This window comes from Maylandia zebra, linkage group LG10 (assembly GCF_041146795.1).
Source record: "Maylandia zebra isolate NMK-2024a linkage group LG10, Mzebra_GT3a, whole genome shotgun sequence".
In the NCBI taxonomy this organism is placed as follows: Eukaryota; Metazoa; Chordata; class Actinopteri; order Cichliformes; family Cichlidae; genus Maylandia; species Maylandia zebra.
The window spans coordinates 1,182,047-1,207,388 of NC_135176.1; the positions used below are offsets into that span (position 1 = coordinate 1,182,047).

General features: G+C 44.7%; 1 protein-coding gene across 6 annotated transcripts in view; it reads left to right on the top strand.

The window, feature by feature from the left end:
- Nucleotides 1-2,606, top strand: part of zzef1 (zinc finger, ZZ-type with EF hand domain 1) — a 29,117-nt gene extending 26,511 nt beyond the window's left edge. For all 6 annotated transcript variants that reach the window (XM_012921950.5, XM_012921953.5, XM_012921951.5 and 3 more), the window contains exon 54: nucleotides 267-2,606. In XM_012921950.5, coding sequence (XP_012777404.2) covers nucleotides 267-347 — 81 coding nt within the window. In that variant the 3' untranslated portion in view covers nucleotides 348-2,606. The remainder of the gene's footprint in view (nucleotides 1-266) is intronic.
- Nucleotides 2,607-25,342: the final 22,736 nt, after the last annotated feature.

Sequence of the window (25,342 nt, forward strand, 5' to 3'; positions counted from 1 at the left end):
GACGTAGAGACGTTATGGCATCGTTAGTTTCAGAAAGTCATCCTTAATATTAACATCCGCACTGTTTGTTCCGCCTCATCGAGCCTGATTCTGTCGGAGGGTTCTTCCTCTTAATGGGAGGTTTTCCTCCCTGCTGTCGCCAAGCGCCTGTTCACAGGGGTCGTCTGCGTGTCGGGCCCTTTGCTGTAGTGTGATGCTGTATAGATGAACTGAGTATTTCTTTGTACCTGCAGCTGTTTCCTGACGTACTTTTGCTTTCTGTGTAGGCACTGAAGAACATCGCTGCCATCAGCCTGGCCATCAATTACCCCAATAAATCTACGAAACTACTCAACATGTCCCCGTGAGAGGACCCGAGGGAAGAAGGAGGATAACTTGAAGGGGACACATCCTGACTCTGCTTGTTTAACAGGCACAGAGATCCAGAGGAGAACCTCGGTTTACCATCTACTGCTTTTCCTCTACCAGGACCCCCTCTTACTCTTCAGACGGTAGCTCGCAGTGCAGCACTGTGGACGTGGGTGTGGAGGGGACTCGAACAGCTTTCCACACTTACAATCCTTTTTGCCTTAGGGGACTCGGTTATATCAGCATGTGCATTCACTGAAACCGGAACAAATGTAGGGTGTAACTGTCATTATTTTTGACTTGAAGAATCTGTGCTAAATGACATCAAGTGTGCCAAATTTGCAGCCTTCCAGGGGAAGTGTTATTCCTAGTTTTCCTGCCTTTCCCCTCCCTTCTGAACAGCGGCCGCTCTGGGTTGCGTAAGCACTTTTCAGACACGGGGCAGCTGACATTGCTGGCTTCATCAGTCACTCCCATAGGTGGTTTCTGCATTAATGTTCCTCACGCTTGCATTTTGACACACCCACGAGCCACGACAGCGACAGCGTTGCATAATAATTCCACATGTGCAAAAGACCCGTAGACCTGCTGTTAGTATTGCACACAGGGAAATGTAACCACACCTTAGTGCTGTCATTGTCACTGAGCAGGATGTCTCTTTCTCTCTGAGAGCGCTGCAGGGCGTGGCTGAGAGACTCCGCCCCTCACATGGAAGCAGTGAGACACAGTTGGGTCCCCCCCCCCTCTGTCGCCTGCTTTAAACGTACAGGAAGGTTTTACTAATGTTACAATTAAGCAAAAGAGGTCGTTCTGCACACGTTATTGTTGTTAAGGGCATCCTGTAAAAAGACAAAGTCCTGGTGTCGTGCAGGCACGCCCTTTAATGACACGCCACACGTTTAGACTCGACCTGCAACCTTCAGGTAAATATTACAGATCTAGGATGTTTTTGCCACTGAGACACGACGACAAGCCGTTCAGATACAGCCGCCAGTTGATCGTGGTGAAAACGGGTCACCTTGGCGACTTGCGTCTCCGTGGACACGAGGAGCATCCTAAAAATACTGTCCGGGACATTCGAGTCTCATTAGTCACCACAGAGAGAAAGTAATGACCTACTAGCTAATCCCTCTCCATCCTTCCTTGCCGCCTCCTCCTTTACTTTTTACCCTCTGTGCTTCCTTTCTTCTTCCTCCTTTTTTTTTTCTCATTGAACGGTGAAATCGACGTGTCACAATAAATATGCTAAACATGGATCTGACCTGTGTATAAAGGGAACAAAGGCTCACAGGACGGGGATGAGGACGGCAGCAGAGGGAAATCTGAGACCGTTTCACTATTTTATGAAAAACTATCATGATGTCAAATGTTGTTCTTGAGAAGCGCCCGATCCCTCGAAGGCCTCGACTTTCATCGCTGACCCTGTGACACGTTACTATGAAGTGAATCTGACTGCTGTTCAACATCAGGTCCTCACGTTCAGTCGCTTCCTAAACGTGTCGTCTAACCCTTCGTCTCATCGTGCGGCACGTGGCCACGTCACGCTTCGAATCATGCATGTCTGAGTCCCAATCATTATTGGATAAATGCAGTTTTGAGATGTAGGAAGGCGTGGTAGTTTTATACCAAAGAAACTGTCGTCGTGAACGTCTGTGAGAGATCCTGGTGGAGTTCGTTGTGTCTCTCACGCAGCTCCACCTGCGAGGCGCAGAGGAAACCTTGAGACGTCGCGTCGTCTTTTTTGTTTGTGTCTCTTTTATTTTTTCATCTTTTAATTCTGAAGTGGTCCCACACGGACTGCTGGTGGTTTTGTTCACACAAACATCAACCGCAGTTAGCAAAGGCCAAGATGTGCCCTCCGCTGGGCTTCTACAACGCCTCACCGATCTACTATGTGCCTATGGTTAAACTGAAGCAATCATAATTTAACTCGTGTTACCGGAGTTCTTATTAATTATATTTTAAAAGAGAAATATATTGTTTAATTTGAGGGGTTTTTGTAACTTTTTACTTTTAACGTTGCTTTTCTTTTCACGCTGATATTTGAGGCTGACTAATCTGAATGTACATATCTGTGAATATTAATTGCACAGGAGAAAAAAAGACTTTGATATCAACCCCTTACAAATAAACATTACCGGCACTAACACGGACACTTGGATTCTGGTTTTGTATGCATGGCACACCGAAGGTAAAACTAAAGTCCTGCTTGGGTTGAAATGTCATCCATTTCTAATAAAAGATAGAAATGACTTAAATTTGGCGCCTGCTGTCATCTTTCTGTAGGAGCAGCATGTGCTGCGGTAAATAAAGTTTGATCGCTCGTTCAGCAGTGATTAGAGCCCGCACAGTGAGCCAGCGCCATCAAGAGTTTGCTTTCACCCTTTGACTTCTTAAAAACAAATGCATCTTATCCTCTGCACTATAAAACAAAAACCGCTCGCTTTGTTGTTTCTTTGAGCAGCCCCGTCGTACGACTTTGATTTATTCAGCGTCATCAGCTCATGGTCAGCCTGCTAGAGTCTCGGGGACAGCGCCGATGATGGCTGCGATGATCGCTGGGGCGATAATGACATTAAATGGAGGAAATATTCAATAAGGCTCCAGATGATTCAGTACCCCGCTGCGCCACAAAAGCCCCCACACTGGAGTGAGTCAGCTCTTCTGCTTCCCCTCCTCCGGTGCACCCCCCCTCCATGTCCTGCTTCCTTCTGATTGTTCATGCAGCTTCCCGCTGTGCTTATTCACCTGAGGTGGAGAAAAAGAAAAGGCTTGCACGAGCTGCAATCTATGGGGAAACCTCCCAAAATGTGGCACTTTCAAGAAAGAAATGCTGAATGCATGCTGCTGTGAGAAACTGTTTTCAAGCTGTGCTGATATTCTGTGGAGCTCCAAGTGTTCAACGTTGAGTTGAAATGTTCACTGAATGAGGAGAGTTAAGAGCTACAAATGACATTTTTACGGCCCCTTTCAGGGTCCCCACAATAGATCATCTGACTCCACCTCACGATGTCCTTCCTCTTCTGTTACACCCACCCTCTCCATGTCCCCATTCACTGCATCAATAAATCTGCTCCACCTTTAACATCCTTTGACCAGGATATCCACGGATCCTCTGCTCATCCCTGAATCCTGGTCACTCACAGTGGAGATCACTAAACCTTTATTTCTGCCTCCTCAAGCACTTTTTAGAGCCACTCACATCATAGCGAGTCTCAGCACCTTTCACTCCTGCTGTGCTCCAAACCCAAATCACCCAGTGCTCATCTCCACCCTCTACGCTCTCTCGTTCACTTTGAATGGTTGACCACAGCTATTTAAACTCGTCTACCTTCACGATCACTCGTCTCCTTCATTTTCGCTCTCGCTTGCGCTGACTGTAATTCCCTTTTTGCAGCACGTAGCTCCACTTCTCTGCCCTTACCATCCCACTCTTTGTCTGTGAATGTGAAGCACGATCTGATGTCCGCAGACGCAACGTTGATCCTGGACAAACACAATGATACTGAGGAATAACACCAACATGGGAAATCACCAACACACTAAATCTGTATGAATAAATAATTATTTCAAATACTTAAATACAGTCAACACATTTAGCCACAGACAGGATGAGCTGCTGAAGGTCAAACTGAGCATCACAAAGGGAAAGAAAGGTGATTAAAGTGGCTGTGAACGGTTGCTGGTGCCAAACCGACTGGTGTGAATGGTCTCCACTTTCCCAGATCTTATTCCAACTGAGCACTTCTGGGATGTTTGAAAAGCTGACAAATCTGCAGCAACCGTGCGATGCTGTCATGTCAGTGTGGACCCAAACCTCTGAGGAATGTTTCCAACACCTTTCTGAAGGCAAAAGCAGATTTAATGCTCTTGTGACTGTATCTAGCATTTATAAATATTACTGTATGGTCTGCAGACTTTCAAAAATGCACATTTTGATGTCGAATCGTTAACACACGGCAGCCGTTTTCAAACATAACTTTTTTTTTCAATAATTAAAAAGATCTAAACTGAATTTCAGCAAAATAATTGTCATCACTGTAGCATCAGCAGACGCTTCTGTTTCTCCTCGTATTCAGCTGCACTCTGTTTTGGCCTGGTCATGACTCTCCACCTGCAGCGGCTCCATCACAGCACTGACATCAGCCCAGCAATGAAGCGCTGAGGGTCACACAAAGGTCAACTTTAGGTTCTCAAGCTTCACGCAGAAATGCCCCGGCCTGGGTTATGTTGCTGTCAGGTAACAGTGCTGACCACGAGCCCTGTGCAGCCACAGATTTCAGCTCTGTCAGGTCTCAGTCTCCCTGCCGTGAGTCTACAAAGACACACCAACATAAGCACAGCCATCTACCAAACATTTGGTTTTATGGAGAAAAACAGTTTTGCTGATTCATTTGAAACAATGTGTCACAGTTTTTCTAACACAAACAAAAACAAGAAAGAAAAACTGTAAATATGAAAACCATGTTTCTATAATAACCATGGAAGAAAATGGTTTGAGGACAGAGATGTGCTCTTGATATCCCCACAAATATGTCAGAAATGACTCAGCTCCATCTTCTAAGTGTTGGAAGGAATGTAGAGACTTCTAATTAAACATTACCCGCATAATGTGGTCGTGCGATATGGGAAAAATCACAGTGGAGTGAAAAAATAGAAAGAGAACCTTCCCGGCTTCTGTAGATACAAGAGGACAAATATTTAGAAGGCTGCGAGAGGAAGAAAGAGTTTAGACAGCTAGAGAGAGCTATGATAACACAATGTTCATGACTAAAGTGAGAGAAGCAAACAAAGAGACACAATACGCCGAGCTTGTTTCACGGGGCCATATGCACGACAGCAGCATCGCGCCTCAGACCTCGTTTGCTTTTCACGATCGTCTCCTTCAGCTGTTTACACTTCTGAATCACGAAGCACCAAATGAATCAGGCTGCCAGTGCTTTACAAATGTATAGCTTTTAGCAGTAACACATTTTACGAAGCCTCCCTGAATCCCAGCATCCCCATTTGTCTCACATCATTTTCCTTTTAGATCATTCAGATGAATTAAGCGGCCACACTGCGGCTCAGGCAGTTGAGGTCAGCCTGCTGTGGCTCCTTCTCCCCCTCTTCACTGTCACCACACATATGCTAAGTGTGTCATTTGCGTCATATTCAGATGCCTCCTAGCACGTTCTTGATTGCAACTCATGCCTGTCATGATGATGATGCCACCAGCGTGAAGCTCCTCAAAGTGTGGAGGCGGTGTGGCTAGAGTCAGGGCTGCACCTGTAACCGCCTCCAACAGTGATGTCAGAGGCTGTGTCCCTATCCGGTCGTTAAGTGATGACGCGACGAATCCTACTTCCGGGCCTAAAGTAGTTGCGTTTAATATGGCTTTTGTGTTGTTAACATGTTTAATGTTTTGTATTTTCTTCTATTTGATCTCAAAAAGCTCCTAAAACAGTCAGTGATCACTGTTGACCTCCCTCTGCTTTTATTACCACTAGGGCTGGGCGATATATCGAGTTTTTAAAAAATATCGATATATTTTTATACGAGATATAAGATGTGACAATATCCTTTATATCGATATAGTCTATGTTACGTTATAACTATACTTGTGGAGCCGCAAGTTTGCCTCTCTTTCGTCCACTTTTGTCTTTACGCAACGTTACTCCGCCTCGCCTTCACTGAAGACAACTCCCCCTCCTCCCCCATCGCTTCACCTGCAGGAAGCGACAAGATGGACACGGCAAATCTCCGTTAACTAGTTACTGCACATCGCCCCGTGCGTGGGGCTGGACGCCGTCAACGTGTTAGCTAGCTAACCACGCTAACGAGCTAACCACGCTAACGCCATGCAGCCCAGAGGCGCTGCGCGGCCTAAAATCCATGCATTTTCTCAAAAGTTGACAGCGCACCTTATGTATGAATTCTGGTTGTGTTTGATGGCCGCGAACCGATTTTATGTGGTACACAGCGCTCAGCAATCTGTCAAAAATGTTTTATTACGACTTTGGTAAGCTACGGTGCTGCACCGCTTGATAGTTTGTCGGCGCATTACGGCTACCGAGGAGCCTTCGCGGAGTGATACGTACTGTGCTTCAACGTAATATTACCCTACTGTGTATAAGGACCATAAATGGCACCTGTTCAGAGACGTGGTTACGAAGAGGATTTCAAACTCAATGCTGTCAGTCACAGAGTACAAGTTGGGAACAGAGCAGCTGTGAAATCTGTCTTTGTTACTATGCTCAGCGTCTTTTAGTTTACATTTTGACTGCACAATTGTGAGCTTTTTGTTATGCACAAAAACAACATTGTTTTCTTTTATTTATGGAGCATTATTATTTAATAAATGCTCATAATTTATTTTTGAGTAAATTTTATGTACATCTGCTCTATGTTAATAAAAGTGCCTGTGTGACATCTGGGACACAGCTTTGACTAAGAACTCTCTTTTTGTTCTTACTTTATGGCTTTTAAAAAAAAAAAATCGAGATATATATCTTATATCGCCGTCCAGGTAAAAAATATCGAGATATGAATTTTGGGTCATATTGCCCAGCCCTAATTACCGCTAATCATTTATTTAAGCTCAGTTTTTAAAACCTTAGGATGTAACTACAGCCCAGCCCATGCAGCAGTATATGAATGACTAACCTCATGTTGTGGATGGATTATCTCAGTTGTTCTCCTGGCTGAAGTTTGGTCCTTTTACAGCATCCTGCCATGCGATTACATTTGTTCCTGACCACCGAGAACACTCACGTTAACTTTTATCGAGTGGAAAAAAGTTAGCTTGTTTATATTATGCTAACATAGCTGTGTCGCTAGCGGTCACGTAGCACATCATTATATACCAGCTAGCCCAACTTCAGTAACCCTACAAACGTCACTGCTGTTTAGTTTTCTGTCTTCATTTATGTTGGAAGTGATAACAGAGCTGTACGTTTGAATTTGTTTCCAAAACCCCGCAGTCAGGACATGCTATATTGTATTTAGATAGAAGCTAGCGAGCTAACTCCCTGCTAACTTCTAACTCCGTTAAATGTCATAAATTCCGTTTTCATGGATGCCTGGATGTTAAACTCAATTGTTACACCTGGTAGAGCAGAACGCTGATCATTTTATTAAAGATGAAAGACTTTAGACAGTTTTTCAAGTCTCAGTAATGCCACAGTGATCGTTTGATATATGGACCTGCAGCGGAGTTTAGGCCCAGACACGGCTAGTGACGTCAGACTGAACAACCGGATTAAGAGACCGCACGCTTGAAGTACGCGCACTACACGTACTACGCACGGTGCGTACTGTAAGTACGAGAAGTGCGGAAATGAGAGGCTTGTGAAATGGGACGGACTAGCCTTCGTCGCGCTGTTCAGGTTGCCTAGCAACCATGATACTAACCGCGAGAAACATTTCATACAGCTTTGTTTGACAGAAATGAAGGAGAAAAATGTTTTGTTGGTCATTCATTTTTGTCATGACATCACTTTGATTAGTTGAGTATCTGAGGCTGAGACCACAGGACTGTAAAACATGATTGTTGGGCTTCATTTCTGTGCTGAACAGTTATTTAAGATTAGTTAGTAAATAACAATTAGCTAATGTTGTTCATGAGACTAAAGTCATCTCACTGTGGTAATGTAAATATAATATGGACAATATTATATGTATTGTCAGATTATTATGATATATATATATATATATATATATATATATATATATATATATATATATATATATATATATATATATATTGACGAGGCACAACATAAATGCTACAGCAAGGGGAGAGCCAGGACACCAGGTCAGGGGTGAGATATCATCACCCCCACCCGAGATTGGGTACCAAGCCCCAAGTGCGATAGGAGAAGGATCGTTGAGTGCCAAGCAAAGACTCACAGCCTTGGCCAGCCACTTGAGGAGGTACACCAGAGAGATAGAAGGCAGGAGAATAAACCAGCTGTTCTCCACAGAACCAGCAAAGGTGTACTCTCAGTGTCAAGGGAACAATAAGAGAACAGCACCACCAAGGCTGGAGACGGAACAATACTGGAAGAGAAGGATGCAACCCATAACGGCAATGCTCAGTGGCTAGTGGATCTGAGGGCAGACCATAGCAACCTCCCTGAACAGGGTCCAGTAACCATCACAGTGGCAGATATCCAAGCAAGGGTCTCTAGTATGAAGAGTTGGACAGCACCAGGGCCCGACATGGTTCACGCCTACTGGCTGAAGAAGCTGACTGCACTCCACGAGCGTCTGGCAGCACAAATGAACCAGCTGCTAGTTGACAAGAGACACCCGGAATGGCTAACCGAAGGTCGGACAGTCCTGATCCTCAAGGACCCCCAGAAGGGACCGGTCCCATCCAACTATCGACCAATAACCTGCCTCAGTACTACATGGAAGCTCCTGTCAGGCATCATATCTGCTAAGATGAACAGGCACATGGGTCAATACATGAGCGGGACACAGAAAGGGATTGGCAAAAATACCAGAGGCGCAAAACACCAGCTACTGGTAGACAGAACAGTCAGCCGAGACTGCAAGACCAGACTGACCAACCTGTGCACTGCCTGGATTGATTACAAGAAGGCCTATGACTCAATGCCCCACAGCTGGATACTGGAATGCCTACATTTGTACATGATCAATGGGACCCTAAGAGCCTTCATCAGGAACTATATATATATATATATATATATATACCCAAACACCCAGCACGCCCCTGCGGGCGGTTTATCCTTCAAGCTCGGGTCCTCTACCAGAGGCCTGGGAGCTTGAGGGTCCTGCGCAGTATCTTAGCTGTTCCCAGGACTGCGCTCTTCTGGACAGAGATCTCCGATGTTGTTCCTGGGATCTGCTGGAGCCACTCGCCTAGCTTGGGAGTCACCGCACCTAGTGCTCCGATTACCACGGGGACCACCGTTACCTTCACCCTCCACATCCTCTCGAGCTCTTCTCTGAGCCCTTGGTATTTCTCCAGCTTCTCGTGTTCCTTCTTCCTGATATTGCTGTCATTCGGAACCGCTACATCGATCACTACGGCCGTCTTCTTCTGTTTGTCTACCACCACTATGTCCGGTTGGTTAGCCACCACCATTTTGTCCGTCTGTATCTGGAAGTCCCACAGGATCTTAGCTCGGTCATTCTCCACCACCCTTGGGGGCATCTCCCATTTTGACCTCGGGACTTCCAGGTTATACTCGGCACAGATGTTCCTGTACACTATGCCGGCCACTTGGTTATGGCGTTCCATGTATGCCTTGCCTGCTAGCATCTTGCACCCTGCTGTTATGTGCTGGATTGTCTCTGGGGCATCTTTACACAGCCTGCACCTGGGGTCTTGCCTGGTGTGATAGACCCCAGCCTCTATGGATCTTGTGCTCAGAGCTTGTTCTTGTGCTGCCATGATTAGTGCCTCTGTGCTGTCTTTCAGTCCAGCTTTGTCCAGCCACTGGTAGGATTTCTGGATATCAGCCACCTCCTCTATCTGCCGGTGGTACATACCGTGCAGGGGCCTGTCCTTCCATGATGGTTCCTCGTCTCCCTCCTCTTTCTTGGGTTTCTGCTGCCTGAGGTATTCACTGAGCACTCGGTCAGTTGGGGCCATCTTCCTAATGTATTCTTGGATGTTCGTTGTCTCATCCTGGACTGTGGTGCTGACACTCACCAGTCCCCGGCCCCCTTCCTTCCGCTTAGCGTACAGCCTCAGGGTGCTGGATTTGGGGTGAAACCCTCCATGCATGGTAAGGAGCTTTCTTGTCTTTATGTCAGTGGCTTCTATCTCCTCCTTTGGCCAGCCTATTACCCCAGCAGGGTACCTGATCACGGGCAGGGCGTACGTGTTGATGGCCCGGATCTTGTTCTTACCATTCAGCTGACTCCTCAGGACTTGCCTGACCCTCTGCAGGTACTTGGTGGTTGCAGCTTTTCTAGCGGCCTCTTCATGGTTCCCATTCGCCTGTGGGATCCCCAAGTACTTGTAACTGTCCTCTATGTCTGCAATGTTGCCTTCTGGTAGTTCAATCCCCTCAGCTCTGACTACCTTCCCTCTCTTTGTTACCATCCGACTACACTTCTCCAGTCCGAACGACATTCCAATGTCATTGCTGTACAGCAATGTCATTGCTGTATATATATATATATATATATATATATATATATATATATATATATATATATATACTGTATATATATACAGTACAAACATCACTAATGTCACATGACTTTGCCGACATGTGGCCAACAGCAATGCTTTAATGTTCTTCGTTATTAAACATTAATAACATAAATAAGTGACATCATATTCAGTACTTACTTTTGACATTTCACTCTTCGGCCGCTCCCTTCTGCCGTATTTTGTGGCAAAATTATCCACACCCACCGCCGCGCTATGAATTGTGGGATATATGGGACCACAAAGTGTGCACGCTTGATATCTGGGGAAATCGACGGCGCATTTGGAGTATGCATTTGAAGCACACTTCGAATTGGGACAGCCGTCGTTGCGTGGCGGTGACGTAATCGCACTCAAAATGCGTACTTCAAGCGTGCAGACCCTGAATTGGGACACAGCCAGAGTGTTTAGTAAAGTGATTGTTATCAGTGCTGTACTCGTGTAGACGGCACCGAGCATTTTTCCATCCGCTCGTGTCACACAGACATACTGCTTGTCCTGATAAACAGACGGTGCCACAAAACAGATAAGATGGCCACGTAGGAATGTAGGAAAGATCGTGGAAATATGATATGAAATACGTTTCCTGCATAACTTTGAGAAGAGAGAGAGCTTCCTGATTGCTCCAGTGTTTGTCATCTTTCCAGCTTCACTGGACGTTGAGTCTCACGTACGTCATCATTGTTCGTGTCTGCTTTTGTACTTTGGTGCAGATGACTTAAGTGTTTTCCACTCAGGCTTCCTATAGTGGATGGAACCGCTATAATATCACCAATAATAACACAGAATTTCACTGTGGAGTCTGTTAAAAGGGGGCGAATGGTTGTGTAGTCTGCTCACATCTCTGGACATTTTCCACAACCCCGCTGATGAAACTGCTCCCACGATGAAGGAAATTCTACCTTCACCTTATCATAATGAGACCCACTTCCACTCAGCCTCCTGGGACACGATGGGTCACTTCTCAAGAGGATCGGGGATAATTGGGTAGTTTGAGGAATCCAGTGAGAATACGACGCTGTGAAGGACTACACCCAGATTTAGCAGCTAGGCGCACACTGTTGTGTGATCGCACTGGGAGAGAGAAGCTCGCTGTTTTTGATCTCATTTCTCGCTGCGCTCCTATCTGGGTTAGAGGAGGGCTGTTATTGGAACAGCCACCCAGGGCACAAGGGGAAGGTGGACTATAATGGATAGCTGGGGCTTCCAATATGACAGCCGTGGTGCCAAGCGCGTTCGCTAATCTGGATCATTAGGACGAGGGCTGTGTATGACTAAAAGGGGATAATGGCTCTAATGCGATGGCGACGAGAGGAACTGACTGGCCTGTTGTGGCCTGAACCTGTGTGAAATGAAAGGGCGATTATTGATCGCTTCACCTGGACAAGAAACTGGTCACAAACACCCAAATTAGTTTGTCTGTATGAGATTCTTCAGAACTGAAGAAGCTTCTTGGATGAGAGGTGAAACGTCTTCAAGCAACTTAAAGAAGTCCAGACGCTTTTCTTTGCAAGCTCCTTTGAGTATGAGACAATGTTCTAACCAGCTGTTTGGGGTTCAGACAAACACCTCACATACACAGCAGTGGTGTGAGTGGTGGTGTGTAAATGGATGGATAAGACACAACAAGTCATTTCAGTTTAGTCATTTGTTATTATTAACCTCCAGTAAGTCTTTGGTCCCTTCTTTCTCCCCCCACCCCAACCGCCTGTGGCACATGGCCGCCCCTCCCTGAGCCTGGTTCTACCGGAGGTTTCTTCCTGTTAAAAGGGAGTTTTTCCTTCCCACTGTCGCCAAGTGCTTGCTCAAAGGCGGTTGTTCGATTGTTGGGTTTCTCTCTGTTACTGTAGGCTCTTTACATTACAATATATAGCACCTTAAGGCAACAGTTGTTGGAGATGTGGCGCTATATAAATAAAATTTGATTGAATTAAACACATTTTTTAAATTCAAGAAAATGTGTAAAAGTGACAGCTTGGATAAAATGTAAGGGTCACATCCCTGTGAGGGATAGGTGGCTGTCAAAGTTTTCTTTCAACATGTTTTCATACCAGGCTCTTCCTCTAAAACTGATTCCTTCTGTATGAAAATAAGTTTGGCTACTTTTCTATTTAATGGATTTTACATTGAATGAACAAACTCAGAGTCACCATGAACCTTTTAATAATTCTAACTGATCACAATATATTTTAAACATACGTAGTTGAATGTTAGTTACTACAGGAGCATCATTTTATTAGGAAGATTCACTTGTACCAAACACCTAACATTGTCCCCTCCAGGGGTTCTGTACCTCCAGTAGGATCGTCATTGCTTCTGCACAGAGTTCAGTGTGAAGGTCTTATCAGAGATTACTTTCACGTACATTCATGTCGTAGAGCCTCACCATAACCACAACGATGAACATAACCGCTGGCCTTTGCCTAACCACGGCCTAAATCTAAAACCAAGATTTTCTAAAAATATTATTACACTTTGACTGCATAAACAGATTTATACCCAAAATAAACAAAAGTAAATAATTTGCATAAATGTGGTGAGTTTACTGTTTGAAATATGTGCTTTCACGGGTTTTGTTTAAAAAAATGTGCCTGTTCATCCTGCCTCATAAAAAGCAAGGGGAATGTAAATTGAACCCAATACCACACTACCCAGACTGCAAAACAGAGTTCAAGCTTTTCTGAGAGTACAGTCAGTTGAAGTGATGCCAGTTTGTAGAACCAACCATGTTTCCCCACCATCTTGAATACAGCTGCCAATCGTGTATAATGTGTTCAGCTAGGAGTCGGGGATACATGGCACACCAAAGGTGAGGGAGAAGACACAGAGGTAAATTTTAATTCATGCCTGCACCTTCAGCCTCAAGACATCAAGGATGCTTATGTTTTATCACCAAAGAAGTAAAAATACAAAGAAAGAGACAACATGACCAACATCTGGACAGCACGTCATCTTCTACCTCCTCACCTCAGGCCTCATCTCCTGGTCTGAAGTCATGGCTCTAACATGGAAATGTGAATAAACGTGCTTTCTTATTCCCAATATTGTCACAATTACTTATTGTTAGCACATTAGACATGCTGTCTCATTTCCTTCCTAGCTAACAACAGGCCAGCTAAACAACAACAACTGGTTATAAGCTAACATTATGCCAGCTAATGGTAGCCGTGGGTATCTTAAAAATCACGGTTTCCCTCAAGAACAGTTTGGTTACATTTTCACATCATATGAGAGTTTATTCACAAAGTGTCCAAGTCTAGGCCTAATAGCTAACAGCAGCTAACAGTGGCAAAAACAGCAGCGCTTACTAAAAAGTAAAAGATATCCTCAATAACTCTCTTCAGTATCATTGTCAGTAAGTAAGAAGTAAGCTTTGCTGTTTTTTACACTAACTTCTTACACTTACACTGAACTCCTTTCATAATGTTTTACAGCCTCTTCCAGAGTAAATGGAAGTGGACACGTATTGGCAGCTGAGGTAAACAGCAGACGCATAGCCTAGCACGATCTGGAACAACATTTATTATGATGATGTGGGAACAACACTGACACGAGGATATCAGATCATCCCATAGGCTACCCTCTACCCTACAGCAGCCTCCACTGATAAGATTATGCACTTAAATTGTAACGGCAAGAAACCAAATTAACCAATCTGCAATCTACTGACATCTAGTGGTGAGATTTTACACACTGTAATTTTAACGTTTGATATTTTGGAAGATACACTTATTTGTTTTCTTGTTAATGCTTAGCATACATAGCAAGTGGTAGCTGCCGTCCAAAGTTGCACATTCCAGCGACCACTCTTTAACTGACTGATTCACATTTATAGAGTATTTTATTTCTTAAATCTTTGCATGAACAGAACCATGGCAACTATAGGTTACTATAGGTTCTGGTTAGTGGCCCAGTGTCAGAAAAGAGTCCAATGGATGTATTAAGAGACATTCTGTTCAGCACATCATTAAACTCAAACCTCAGCTTCTTTCAAGCCTCCTCCTGTTTCCAGCATCTATGCTAAGCTAGCTTACTGCTCTGATATAAAAATGGCATGAGTCTTGTCATGCAGGCTAAGTCTTAGGAAAACAGCTTACTGTATTTCCCAAAATGTCAGACTTAGGCATATGAGAGACCAGGCCATGCCTGACATATCTTTAGAGCCAAGGAAGTGTTGCTTGGCCAGCTTTAAACTCCTACAGTGTGTTCTGCAGCTACAGGCATAAACACGCTTTCAGGAGAAATCGGTAACTCTCAAAGCTCCAGTGGGCCGTCGCCGGCTTTGCTGTTTGTTTTCCAAACAAATGCAAGTCAGATTTGAGTTTGTGTCTTACTCGTCATATTTTCTGGTGGGAAACATTTCAAGGCTTGTAACAGGTGCTGCAAAGATCAAGCCATAGATATCGGGATATAGTGCTGTCAGCTCTTCTTCGCTGCTCATCTGTGACACAAGACGCCTCTAGTTGTAACACTGTTTTCTTGTAGGAGGCTTTTCAGCTACTAAGAGATGACTGAGAGCTTGTGGAGAATCATAAAGCCTGTATTAGTCCCCAATGTTTCCAGCAGAGCTGGTTGCCCACGCCAGGTGAATCTACCAACATGACGGCATGCCTGGAGGACAGCAGCTGCTCTTCCTCCTCTCTTCTCTGCTACTTTTTTCTTTAGTCTTTTATACCAGATCTCCGTATCGTCTCCTTCCTTTCTCTTCTCATCCTTTCATCCTCTCCTCTTTCAAGTTTGACTAGTAACATTAGAAAGTCAAGCTAAAATGTTCATCTTATGATTATGCTGTAGCTTTGTTGTTGGAGCAAGTACAGTAAGCGTCCACATGTCGAGTTATTCACAGACCAAAGGATCTTATTAAGTTAAAAACCTGAGTAGAAAAAAAAGTCCAGTTTATGTGAAAGAGAGATGCTGTGAATCATATCAAACATACAATCATGTGAAAAATAATGTTTTCCCTCTGCAGTCCTGCATGCAAATCATTTTCTGTATGACTCTGTCGGTCTCTCACGTCATTGTGGAGGAATTTTGGCCCACTCGTCTTTACAATATTCAAATACAACTATCGCAGTACACGAGGTTGAGGCAAAAATATGTTTATAAGATTACTGCGTTGATCAAATGAAGTGTCTATTGGTCAGATGGACAACATCGTGACATTCTCATTATTTATTTAACAAAAATGAAGCTAAAATGCAGAATCACTGTGTGAAAACTGAAATGCAGCCCATGATTCAGTAGCTAGTAGAACCACCTTTATCAGTCTCACACATCATCACTGAGGGCCCTTCTGTAATTGTACTGTAGTGAACTTTAACATTGAACATGCTAACTGAGGCCTGTAGATTCATAGATGTAACGCTTGGATTATTTGGGTGAATTTCCTCGGACATCAACCGTTAACACACAGCTGACCAGCAAACTGTGAAGACGCCTGCTTTTACGTGTTCACGCTCACTGATAATCAGTTAATCGGTGCGTTTGATTAGCAGGACCTGGCTGCTACTTACCCTCTGAACTCCTACAGAATCAGTAAGCGTATCGTTCAAAGGATGGCACAGAGTCCTGTAGAAACCTTTCTATTTACCATATCATGTGAATGAGCTTTGTGATCATATTTACTGTATATGTAAGTAGATGTTATTTGTTTATGGTGTGATTTTTGTTAAAAAGTGCTTGAAATGGACAAGCTAGCGATGTCATTTCAGCCGGAAGGTCGCTGGTTCAATCCCCGGGCTCTCTGTCCTGGTCGTTGTGTCCTTGGGCAAGACACTTCACCTACCGCCTACTTGTGATGGCCAGAGGGGCCGATGGTGCGATATGGCAGCCTCGCCTCTGTCAGTCTGCCCCAGGGCAGCTGTGGCTACACCTGTAGCTGCCTCCACCAGTGTGTGAATGTGAGAGTGAATGAATAGTGGCATTGTAAAGCGCTTTGGGTGCCTTGAAAAGCGCTATATAAATCCAATCTATTATTATTACCAGGCTTTTGGTTTGTGTTTTGTATTTCTAGATCTCTGGTTCGTCTGGTTTGTGATTTCTAGTTCTTAGGTTCAGTTCTGCCCTCGGGTTTATTCTCTTGTTCCTCAGTCACTCCGTGTTCCCTCTGTTCGTGTCTGAATCCATGTCGGTGCGTGTGTGTCGTACTTCCTGTTTTATTTTGGTAGTGTGCGTCCTACGTCAGTGTATCTAGTTTTGCCTCCCTCGTCTCCTTATGTCTGAGTTGCCCCAGCTGTGTTTCTTCCTGCTCCCCATCCTGTGTATTTTAGTCCTCAGTCTTCCCGGGCTTGTTGTTTAACCTGCACTCTCTTCGTGCTGCGTTCCTGACCCTCGCTCTCAGTCCTGGTTTGTTTCCACGAGGTTCTTAGTTTTAGGCTCCAGCGTTCAGTCTAGTGTTTTAATTTCACGTTTAGGATTCTGGTTCATTTTGTGATGTTTATTTCTTATGTAGACTTTTCCCAGCAATAAAGCTGCACCTTAACTTAACTTCCTGTTTCTGAATCCTGCGTTTGGGTTCTTCCACGACACATACATAACAACTTTTACTACGTATGCACAGATGTACTCTGTGTACTTTGATAAATCCAGAACAGATGTTTTTGAGTAAATATTCTGTTAGAGGTCTGCCTCCTGCAGAGGCAAAGCTTGTCCAGGCTCAGGGGAGCGTCCACCGTGCCCACAAGCCCACACTCTGGGGCTTACTGAAGTAACAGATATGATGAAGAGAGGAAGGGATGGTGGGTAACTAACCACATGTACTGCAATGTGCTCCACTGCCTGATTCTTTACTCCTTATTTTTTTAGCAGGGGGCATGCCTGCACGACGACCTGTGCGATACTGAGAGCAGGGAAGTGGACGAAGATGGATGGATGGACTGGGGAAGACGTGTGCCATGCATTGTTGTAGATTCCTGTCACTGTGGTAGGAAGACCAGGTTTATGGTCCATCCCATGTGTCTTTGTTTCCAGTGGAATTACAATCCGCTGATCTAATTAGGCTCATTTTCTTCAGGGACATTGCATCAGTCTCTTAAGAGTGTTATTTTATAGATGAAATGCAGCACGTGTGAGTGACAAACGTGTCTCCCTCTGCTTGCATCAAATTATTTTAGCTCTGAGGCCTTTAGTTTAAATGTAAACTGTCAGACGTGTGCAGGAACATGCACACATACAAAGATCCAGTTTGTACATGTTTTTGCTGTTCTCGTCGATGTGGAGCTTTACTAAATGCGAGCTCCAACTTGTGCCTCACTTGTTCCACATCCACTTGCCCCAGATTCAGGTCACACTCTGATGCACAACAATGTGCTGCAGTGGTCTACTTGTAACTCCATCATTAACTTGCGGCACAATGTGATGTTCTTAAAGGTGCACTGTACTAGAACTCATTCTGGCTCCGGGTGGATGGTCCAGTGGAGTCACAGCCATGAAAGATGATATTTTAATTCCGTCATTTTTATTAAGCCTTCCTGGCCCAGGATCATTTCTCAGCAAATGACCTTGACAGACAATGAAGCCTCAGCATAAACGAGTGGGAGCTGGTTAATAGTTAATGGCCATTATTACTTGAAACGGCAGCAGAGCCTGTGTGCGTACATGACCTGCCAGCTTTTGTGTTTGCATGCTTATAAATACAAAGATTAGTTCTTATTGGAAATAAGGCCAAAGGAAAAGTATTAAAATATTACTGTTGTCACAGTATTGTTGGAAATTTCATTGTCAGCAGGAATGACTGGAAAAAAAATCACTGAAAAACTGAAAGGAAACCAGCGCTGCACTGTTGTTTCTTTGGGATTTCCCTTTTCCTAATTGTCACTTTTCCCAAAGTGTGCATGTCTGTGTGACAGCGGAGTGATGGAGCACTCATTCTGTAGAAAAGAGGCTTTCTGGCTGTGCGTCAGATGCAGCTGCCTTGTCACTGCATTTCAGATTCAGGTGTCTCAACCACCTGTATGAGGGCTCATACATAAACTTAAAAAAAGATTTCTATTACACAATGAGCCCAGACAGGGAACGTCCTTTTAACACATCTCTGAAATGAACTTGCTTCTAACATATCTTCCAAGTTATCTGTTCCTGTTAGGCATACAGGATCGCTACTGCATCAAACAGGCTTCCATCGCTTTTTACTGAACGCTAATCTGAGGAATTTATGTCTGATTGTAAAGGTGGCCTAATGCCAAGAAAGCTGGCTTCTAAGACAACTTCACATCAATAGCTTTGCCTCATCTAATCATGCAACAAAACCACTGTTCTTGCACATTACCATCTAAATTAAAGTTTAAAATGGTGCCATACTTTTCTGTATAAGACCGTCTTATCTAATCTTCAACTGCCAACAGAAGATAAACACAGTAGTGTCACAAAGTGTACGGTTATTTTGTAACCTTGGTTCTCTGAATGAGAGAACCAAGGTTACCCCTCTTGGTCCTGATGCGTGGATACGTCTTTAAGACAGTCCAGCTAGTCCAGCCCACAGTTTGCATATAAAACAGATGTGCAGGTGTGAAACCGGTCATGGTTTGATGGTTTGATTGAAATGTGTCTCCAAGCAGGCTGAGGCTGGAGAGATGGTCTCTCATGTAAAGAACCAAGGTTGATGGCGCAGGAGACTCCTGCAACATTCACACAACTGAGCCAGGCAGCAGGCAGCTTGTCCCTCATAGGGGCCAGGCCATCAGGCCAGAAACCTGTGGGGAGAAGTTGGACCAGAGACCCGCTTGCCTGGAATAGGAGGTCCCTCCAAAACAGGAGTTCCTAGCCCCCCATCCTGTTGACATAGGCTGCCGCGACCGTGCTGTCTGTCCTGATGATGACATGATACCTATGCCAACGAGGCAGAAACTGCCGGAGTGCCAGGACGACAGCTTGCAGCTCCAGTATGTGCCGGGATGCCCAGAGGCCAGTCCAATGGCCACTGACCCTACAGCTCTCATTGAATGCACCCCGACTGGAGAGCCGCCTGTGAAGACTAACTGATGGTGGGTCACCACACCCACCACTTGACCCTGCTCCAGGTTGGACGAGTCCCTCCACCAACAGAGAGCTTGGTGGAGCCCTTGAGAGACTACCACTGTCGACTGGTGGTACCGGTGCGGGCACAGACGCAGGCATCATTGGACCGGTCTCATGTCCAGGAGCGCCAATGGGACCACCTCCACAGAGTTCTCAGACAGAGCGATATCCAGAACCCTGGATACCCTGCCTAACACACTGAAAAATTGATTCTGGTCCGACTCTGTCCCTAGGGAACTATCTGGAGGCTGGCCACGGGTCCCTCAGAGGAGAGGACAGAAAAAGCATCTGCAAACCACACAGTTATGATACATTGGGGCTGCCATACTCACACTCATTTATGGTGTGAATGGGATGCTTGATGTTATGTGTTGTGAACTGGGAAGTCTGAGAGTGCTAGGCTCGCTAAACCCAGAGAAGCTAACATGTTAGCTTCAGCCAGGTCCCGCTGGGTGTGTAAACCCACGAGACCTTGGGCAATATGCCGTATGGCAAGCCAGGTCTGCAAGCTGGAGAACTTTCACTCGCTAGCCGACACGTCAAACACAGCGAGGTCTAACTTTCACATAAACCCACTGCAAGCTATACGCTAGGGCACTGTCTGCTGTCGGACCCTGGGCGAGTGCCAAGTGTGCAGCCTGCGAGACAGGGTACCAGGAACTAGTGTCACTGCAGCTGCTTCTTTTGGATTGGGGATAACAGGGACAGGCTACCTACCACTCCACAAAGGTAAACGGACACACAATAAACCACACACTGTACCACACGGGGTACACACACAAAAGCAAGTGACAATCAAACAATCACCGGTTTCACGTCTCAACAGCTGTTTTGTGCTGTGGGATTTGGCCGGGCTAGCCAGAGTTTCTTAAAGAAGTATCCACACATACATGTGGAATATGTCATGTTGATATTCTTGATATGGTCGAGAACAACAGAGATGGGCTTTTATTTGTTTGACTATGAAGAATACAGAGCACAGCTCTCACTGGTGTCTCCCAAATAGGAAATTAGCTCCTGGATTTGCGACATGCTAAGTACTGCACTCTAAATGAAAGCATACCATTTGTTTTACCTTCTTAGGTAACAGCCATAATGCACACTCTCACAGTGTGTGTGCAGCACCAGCCTCAGTTTATCATCTCAGCCTGGTTTGCATCCAGTGTCCGTCCTTGCTTGCCAGCATTTGTTAGGCAAATTCTGTGCATGCTTCTGGTTGACCAGCCTTTAGCTAACATCCTACAGACTGCAGTCTGTGACACGGGCCACAGCTGTAAATAGCTATATCCCTTTTTCCAATGAGGTCATAAAAAGGTATTTTTATCCTCATTTAAAAAATGGGCTGTACATCATAATACGCCTTAAAGTGGTAGCATCACCCACCAAAACAACGCTTCTTTCCAGGAACATGTTGAGTAAGACTGTAAGAATAAATACTTCAAATGAAACTCCACAAACAGTGTTTGTTAATGGAACTTAACTTTAGATTCAGTTTTTCTTTCACTTCACAGAGTTTGGCCAGTTCAATGGGAAGAGGCAGTAAAAGTATAATAGTGATGTATTGTTGTAAAATCAACCCATAAAATTTTCTGAGAATTAAGGGACCATAAGCAGGATAAGCAGCGTTTCTCAAAGTGAGTAACCTCATCATGTGTAACATCAGCCTTTAGAAGCTTTGTGTCCCTGACATCAGGACAGAGAAAACTTCCAGTGAGTCGTTTTACCTAAGTCTACTCAGCTTTGCTGCTGCTTTACCTAAAACAAATAAAGAAGAAGAACTTGGAGCTTGTCTCCTTTCTTACTGTGGAGAAAAGGGTGTTTGATGTCTTTGGCAGTAGAATAATCTGAGTACTGAGTAAGTTTTTGTGATCTAGTGCATTTGCCTGTTTGTCCTGTGTGGCGTTGTACTGCACTTTACTGTACGGCTTTGCATATAGGCCATGTAGACAAGTCGCCTTGTGCTGCATGTTTCTGGGAGGAGAGCTGTATAATCAGGACAGTGTTTTATTTAAAGGCTGTAACGTGGGCAGCAGCAATTCTCCGGGGCTTCGATGCTTCATAGCACAGCTCTCATAGAGGTGATCAGACCTCCTACTAACTTTTAACACCTCAGCCCTTTTCTACCCCAACTTTGAATCTGACGCAGTCTGGAAGATGGACATCGCTGCCTTTTAGAGAGCTTCCTGATTTCTTTGAAGTGACGAGATGGAGCCTGGCAGGGAGAAGCATAATGTAAGAAAAAGAAGAGGGCAGGCCAGGCATCAGTTTGCATACCAGTCCATGTGTCACGTGTTAATAATGTGTGAGCTTTTTTTCCTGTGCGTGAGCGTGACCCTTTCAGTGGGTTAGGGTCGAAACAACAACAGAAAGCATTTTAGCGCTGGGATCAAAAGTCGGACATAAATGATGAACGCATCATGGTGTTTTTCCAAATGAGCACAAATTGCAGTGAGCGAATCCGACGCGTGGTATAAGCAAATGTGCTTTCAGATTGAAAAACAAAAAGCACATTTCGAGGTGTTTAAGGTGTCCCGTGAAGAGAGCGCACGTGCAGCTCCTCGGCCCGTGAGCCAGATTTGTTAAGGTGTTTGCAAAGCTTCTGGTTTTGCGGCAACAAAGAATCAAAATACAAAATTAAACCAAGACACGAGAAACTCAAAATACTGGGTCAAAACTGACCCAGAACCGTGACAGCTGTGGCTCCAGCAAACATCAGCTGATACTAGAAATTAATGTTAAATAAACTCTAACAACAGCTGATCAAGCTTGAACGTGCTGCTGTTGTTTAACACGACATCTGCTGGTTTCTTCTTTCTGACGCAAAGTGATAAACAAACAAGAGAGAAAAGCCGATCAGCTGATCATTAATCAGTTTCATGATTGAATGAGAGAAGAAGAGGCAGCTGTGCAGCAAAGACAGAATAACTCCAGCTTTGTGTCTTTTTCATTGTAGCTGAAGTCCGGGACAAACTGTGTTTCTTTTCAGCTCAACACAAAACGCGTAATATTTTCCGTGAATACGAGACGGGACGGTTGGCAACTCTACTAACTGACCTTATGAATACAATAAAGTTCACTATCAGTAACATCATAGCACCACCCAGCTGTAGAAACTCCATCATGCTAGCTAGTACGCAGTACGAGTTATTGTAACTGACTGTAAAAAGTCAGCACAGCTAAAATAAACTCCACCTAAACTTGGTTTATATCTGACCCAGAGAGACTGCAGGTCATAACTTCTTACCTGAAGTTCAGTTCACCTGACACTCGGACCGGCGGCCGCCTCGGGTCTCTCCTCCTGCCTCCCCTTCCCTCATCCACCTGCTGCCTCTGTGGAAGCTCCACCATAGCCACCACCAAACACATCTGCCAGCATCTGGCCAATCCACCACCTCTCATTGTTCATGCCGTTACAAAAATACCACCATCGGCCCATAAAAATGAAAAACCACCACCGTTGGGCATTTGGTTGTGCCATCAGTTAACCCTTTGCGTGCCAACTGTGGCACGGGTGCCCAGGGTTGCTGACTCCTGATTTATACACAAGCACAGAGGAAGCTCAGCAAGAATCGATGTAAAAGTACTCGTGATATTTTATGTTTGTAGTAGTTGTCGTGTATGTGCAGGATGAAGCTGTTCACTCAGGACTCCTCTAATCAGATCCCTTACATCTTCCCGGGGCAATTTCCCATCACAAGGAGAACATTTGCTGGTGGTCTGCTTGTTAATGCTGCCATCAGTGAATGTACAGATCATGTGATGCTGAGGGTCCGGAGGTGATTTTATACCCAGCTGAAGAACATATCTCCCTATTGGCAGTGGGAACACTGCCTGCTGTTTGAAGTCTGGGTATTGCGCTGATGATGCTGAGAAAGATCAGGAATCCACAACAATAAAAACAACTGCAGTTACCAAAGGTGCGTTTGTTTAGTGAAATTAAGTTTGGAAAGCTCCTCTGATGACTTTCATTGAGCTCTTCATCTCCAGCATAAACAGTTTGTGCTGCAGCACAGCATGGATCCTGTTTTTATTAAAAGACAAGCAAAAGAAGAAAACCAGTATGCTGATGTCTGCTCTTTACATATGCTGGACCTGCTCCATGGCTTCTCTGTTTTGCACACACACACACACACACACACACACACACACACACACACACACACACACACACACACACACACACACACACTCACTTCAGTGTAGGTGCCACCTCTCCGGGTACAGAATAAAATCCATTGATGTCGAGGCTAATGCAGATTTCCTGTGCAAAATCACCACAAAAACCCAGTTCTAACCAGTCCGTCTTTTCATTGTTCATCAATAAACCAGATCAGGATTCTCACACAAGTGGCTTTTCTTCTAACTACATACATTTGTCTGCATGCACCAAGTGTCACTTTATTTTTTCTCAGTATCCTCAGCAAACGCAGCAGGAAACGTCAGAATGCGACTGTGCTCGGATGGCTGAGCTGCCCAGAGTGATGTGCAGTTTGACACCAGCGGGCTTCTGTTGCTGCTAAAGGCGGAAAGTTTCTCTGTGCTTACACGTTTAACACAAGCTCTCACAAGCATGAATTGTAACACCATGACCAGTTTGACAGCCAGTCATGGTCAAGTGTTCAATTTGAAACCTTCCGTTCCTGTAAGTGGTTCATCTGTAATTTTAGGGAATAAAAAACACAAATATATTTGTATGTATTCACACTGTTTATGTATTTCAAACAAGTGAGTACACGAGGTGTTCAAGCTACAGAACTGCAAACATCATCTAGAAGAAGAACTACAGCTGGAGCACATCTGCCTGGCCTTTGTCACACAGACAGCAGGAGTGTTTGAGGCTCAGCAGACCATCAAACACCAACAATACTGTTACAGAGCGATCGCTGTCGCAGCAGGTTTTACAACAAACACACTCGACAAGCTAAGGTTGACACAATCGAATGCTCAGGCTTAATAACTACAGTTTGTGCAGTTACATACATTGCTAAATCACACATTTGTTCCCTCAATTATATAAACTATAGTGGACTGCATAACTATCAAGCTGTGTCTAAATTGAGTTATGATATCTTCAGTATCTCACTGACATGTTCACAGGGGAGGCGGTGGAGCGGGACGACTGTTGGGTGCTTTGATCCCTGCTGACCTCCTGCATGAGTATCGCTGGGGAAGATGCTGAAGCTCATCACAGTGTGAATGTTAGACAGGAAGCACTTCAATGGAAGGGAAAAAGTGTTTCTTTCCTTTTACTTTGCTGCTTATTCTTATGCCAGGTGTATATTTCTGATGAGGACTCAGGGAGCAGCTTACTTTGACTTGTACCAATGCAGGTTTTTTGTATTAACTAACTTATATTTTGTGTATAAAACCTTAAATCACAGGTGTCCAACTGCAGGCCTCGAGGGCCGGTGTCCTGCAGGTTTTAGACGTGTCCTTGGTCCAACACAGCTGATGGCTAAACGACCTCCTCAACATGGCTGTATCCCAATTCAGGGTCTGCAGCCTTAAAGTACGCAGCCTTAACGGTCCACAAGGGCCGCGTACTCAAAGACCGCTAAGGCCGGAAGTGCGAGGCTTGTGAAATGGGACGGTCTAGCCTCCGTTGCGCTGTCAAGGTTGCCTAGCAACCATGATACTAACAGCTGGAAACGTGTCATACAGCTGTGTTTGACAGAGATGAAGGAGAAAATTCTTTGTTCATTTGTTTGTTTGTTTCTACATGAGCTTTGATCATTCTCTGTGAGATTAAGCTCAGCTATTGAACGGCGTATATTTTAAAGTAAAGGCTTTAAAACCAAGTTAGTACAA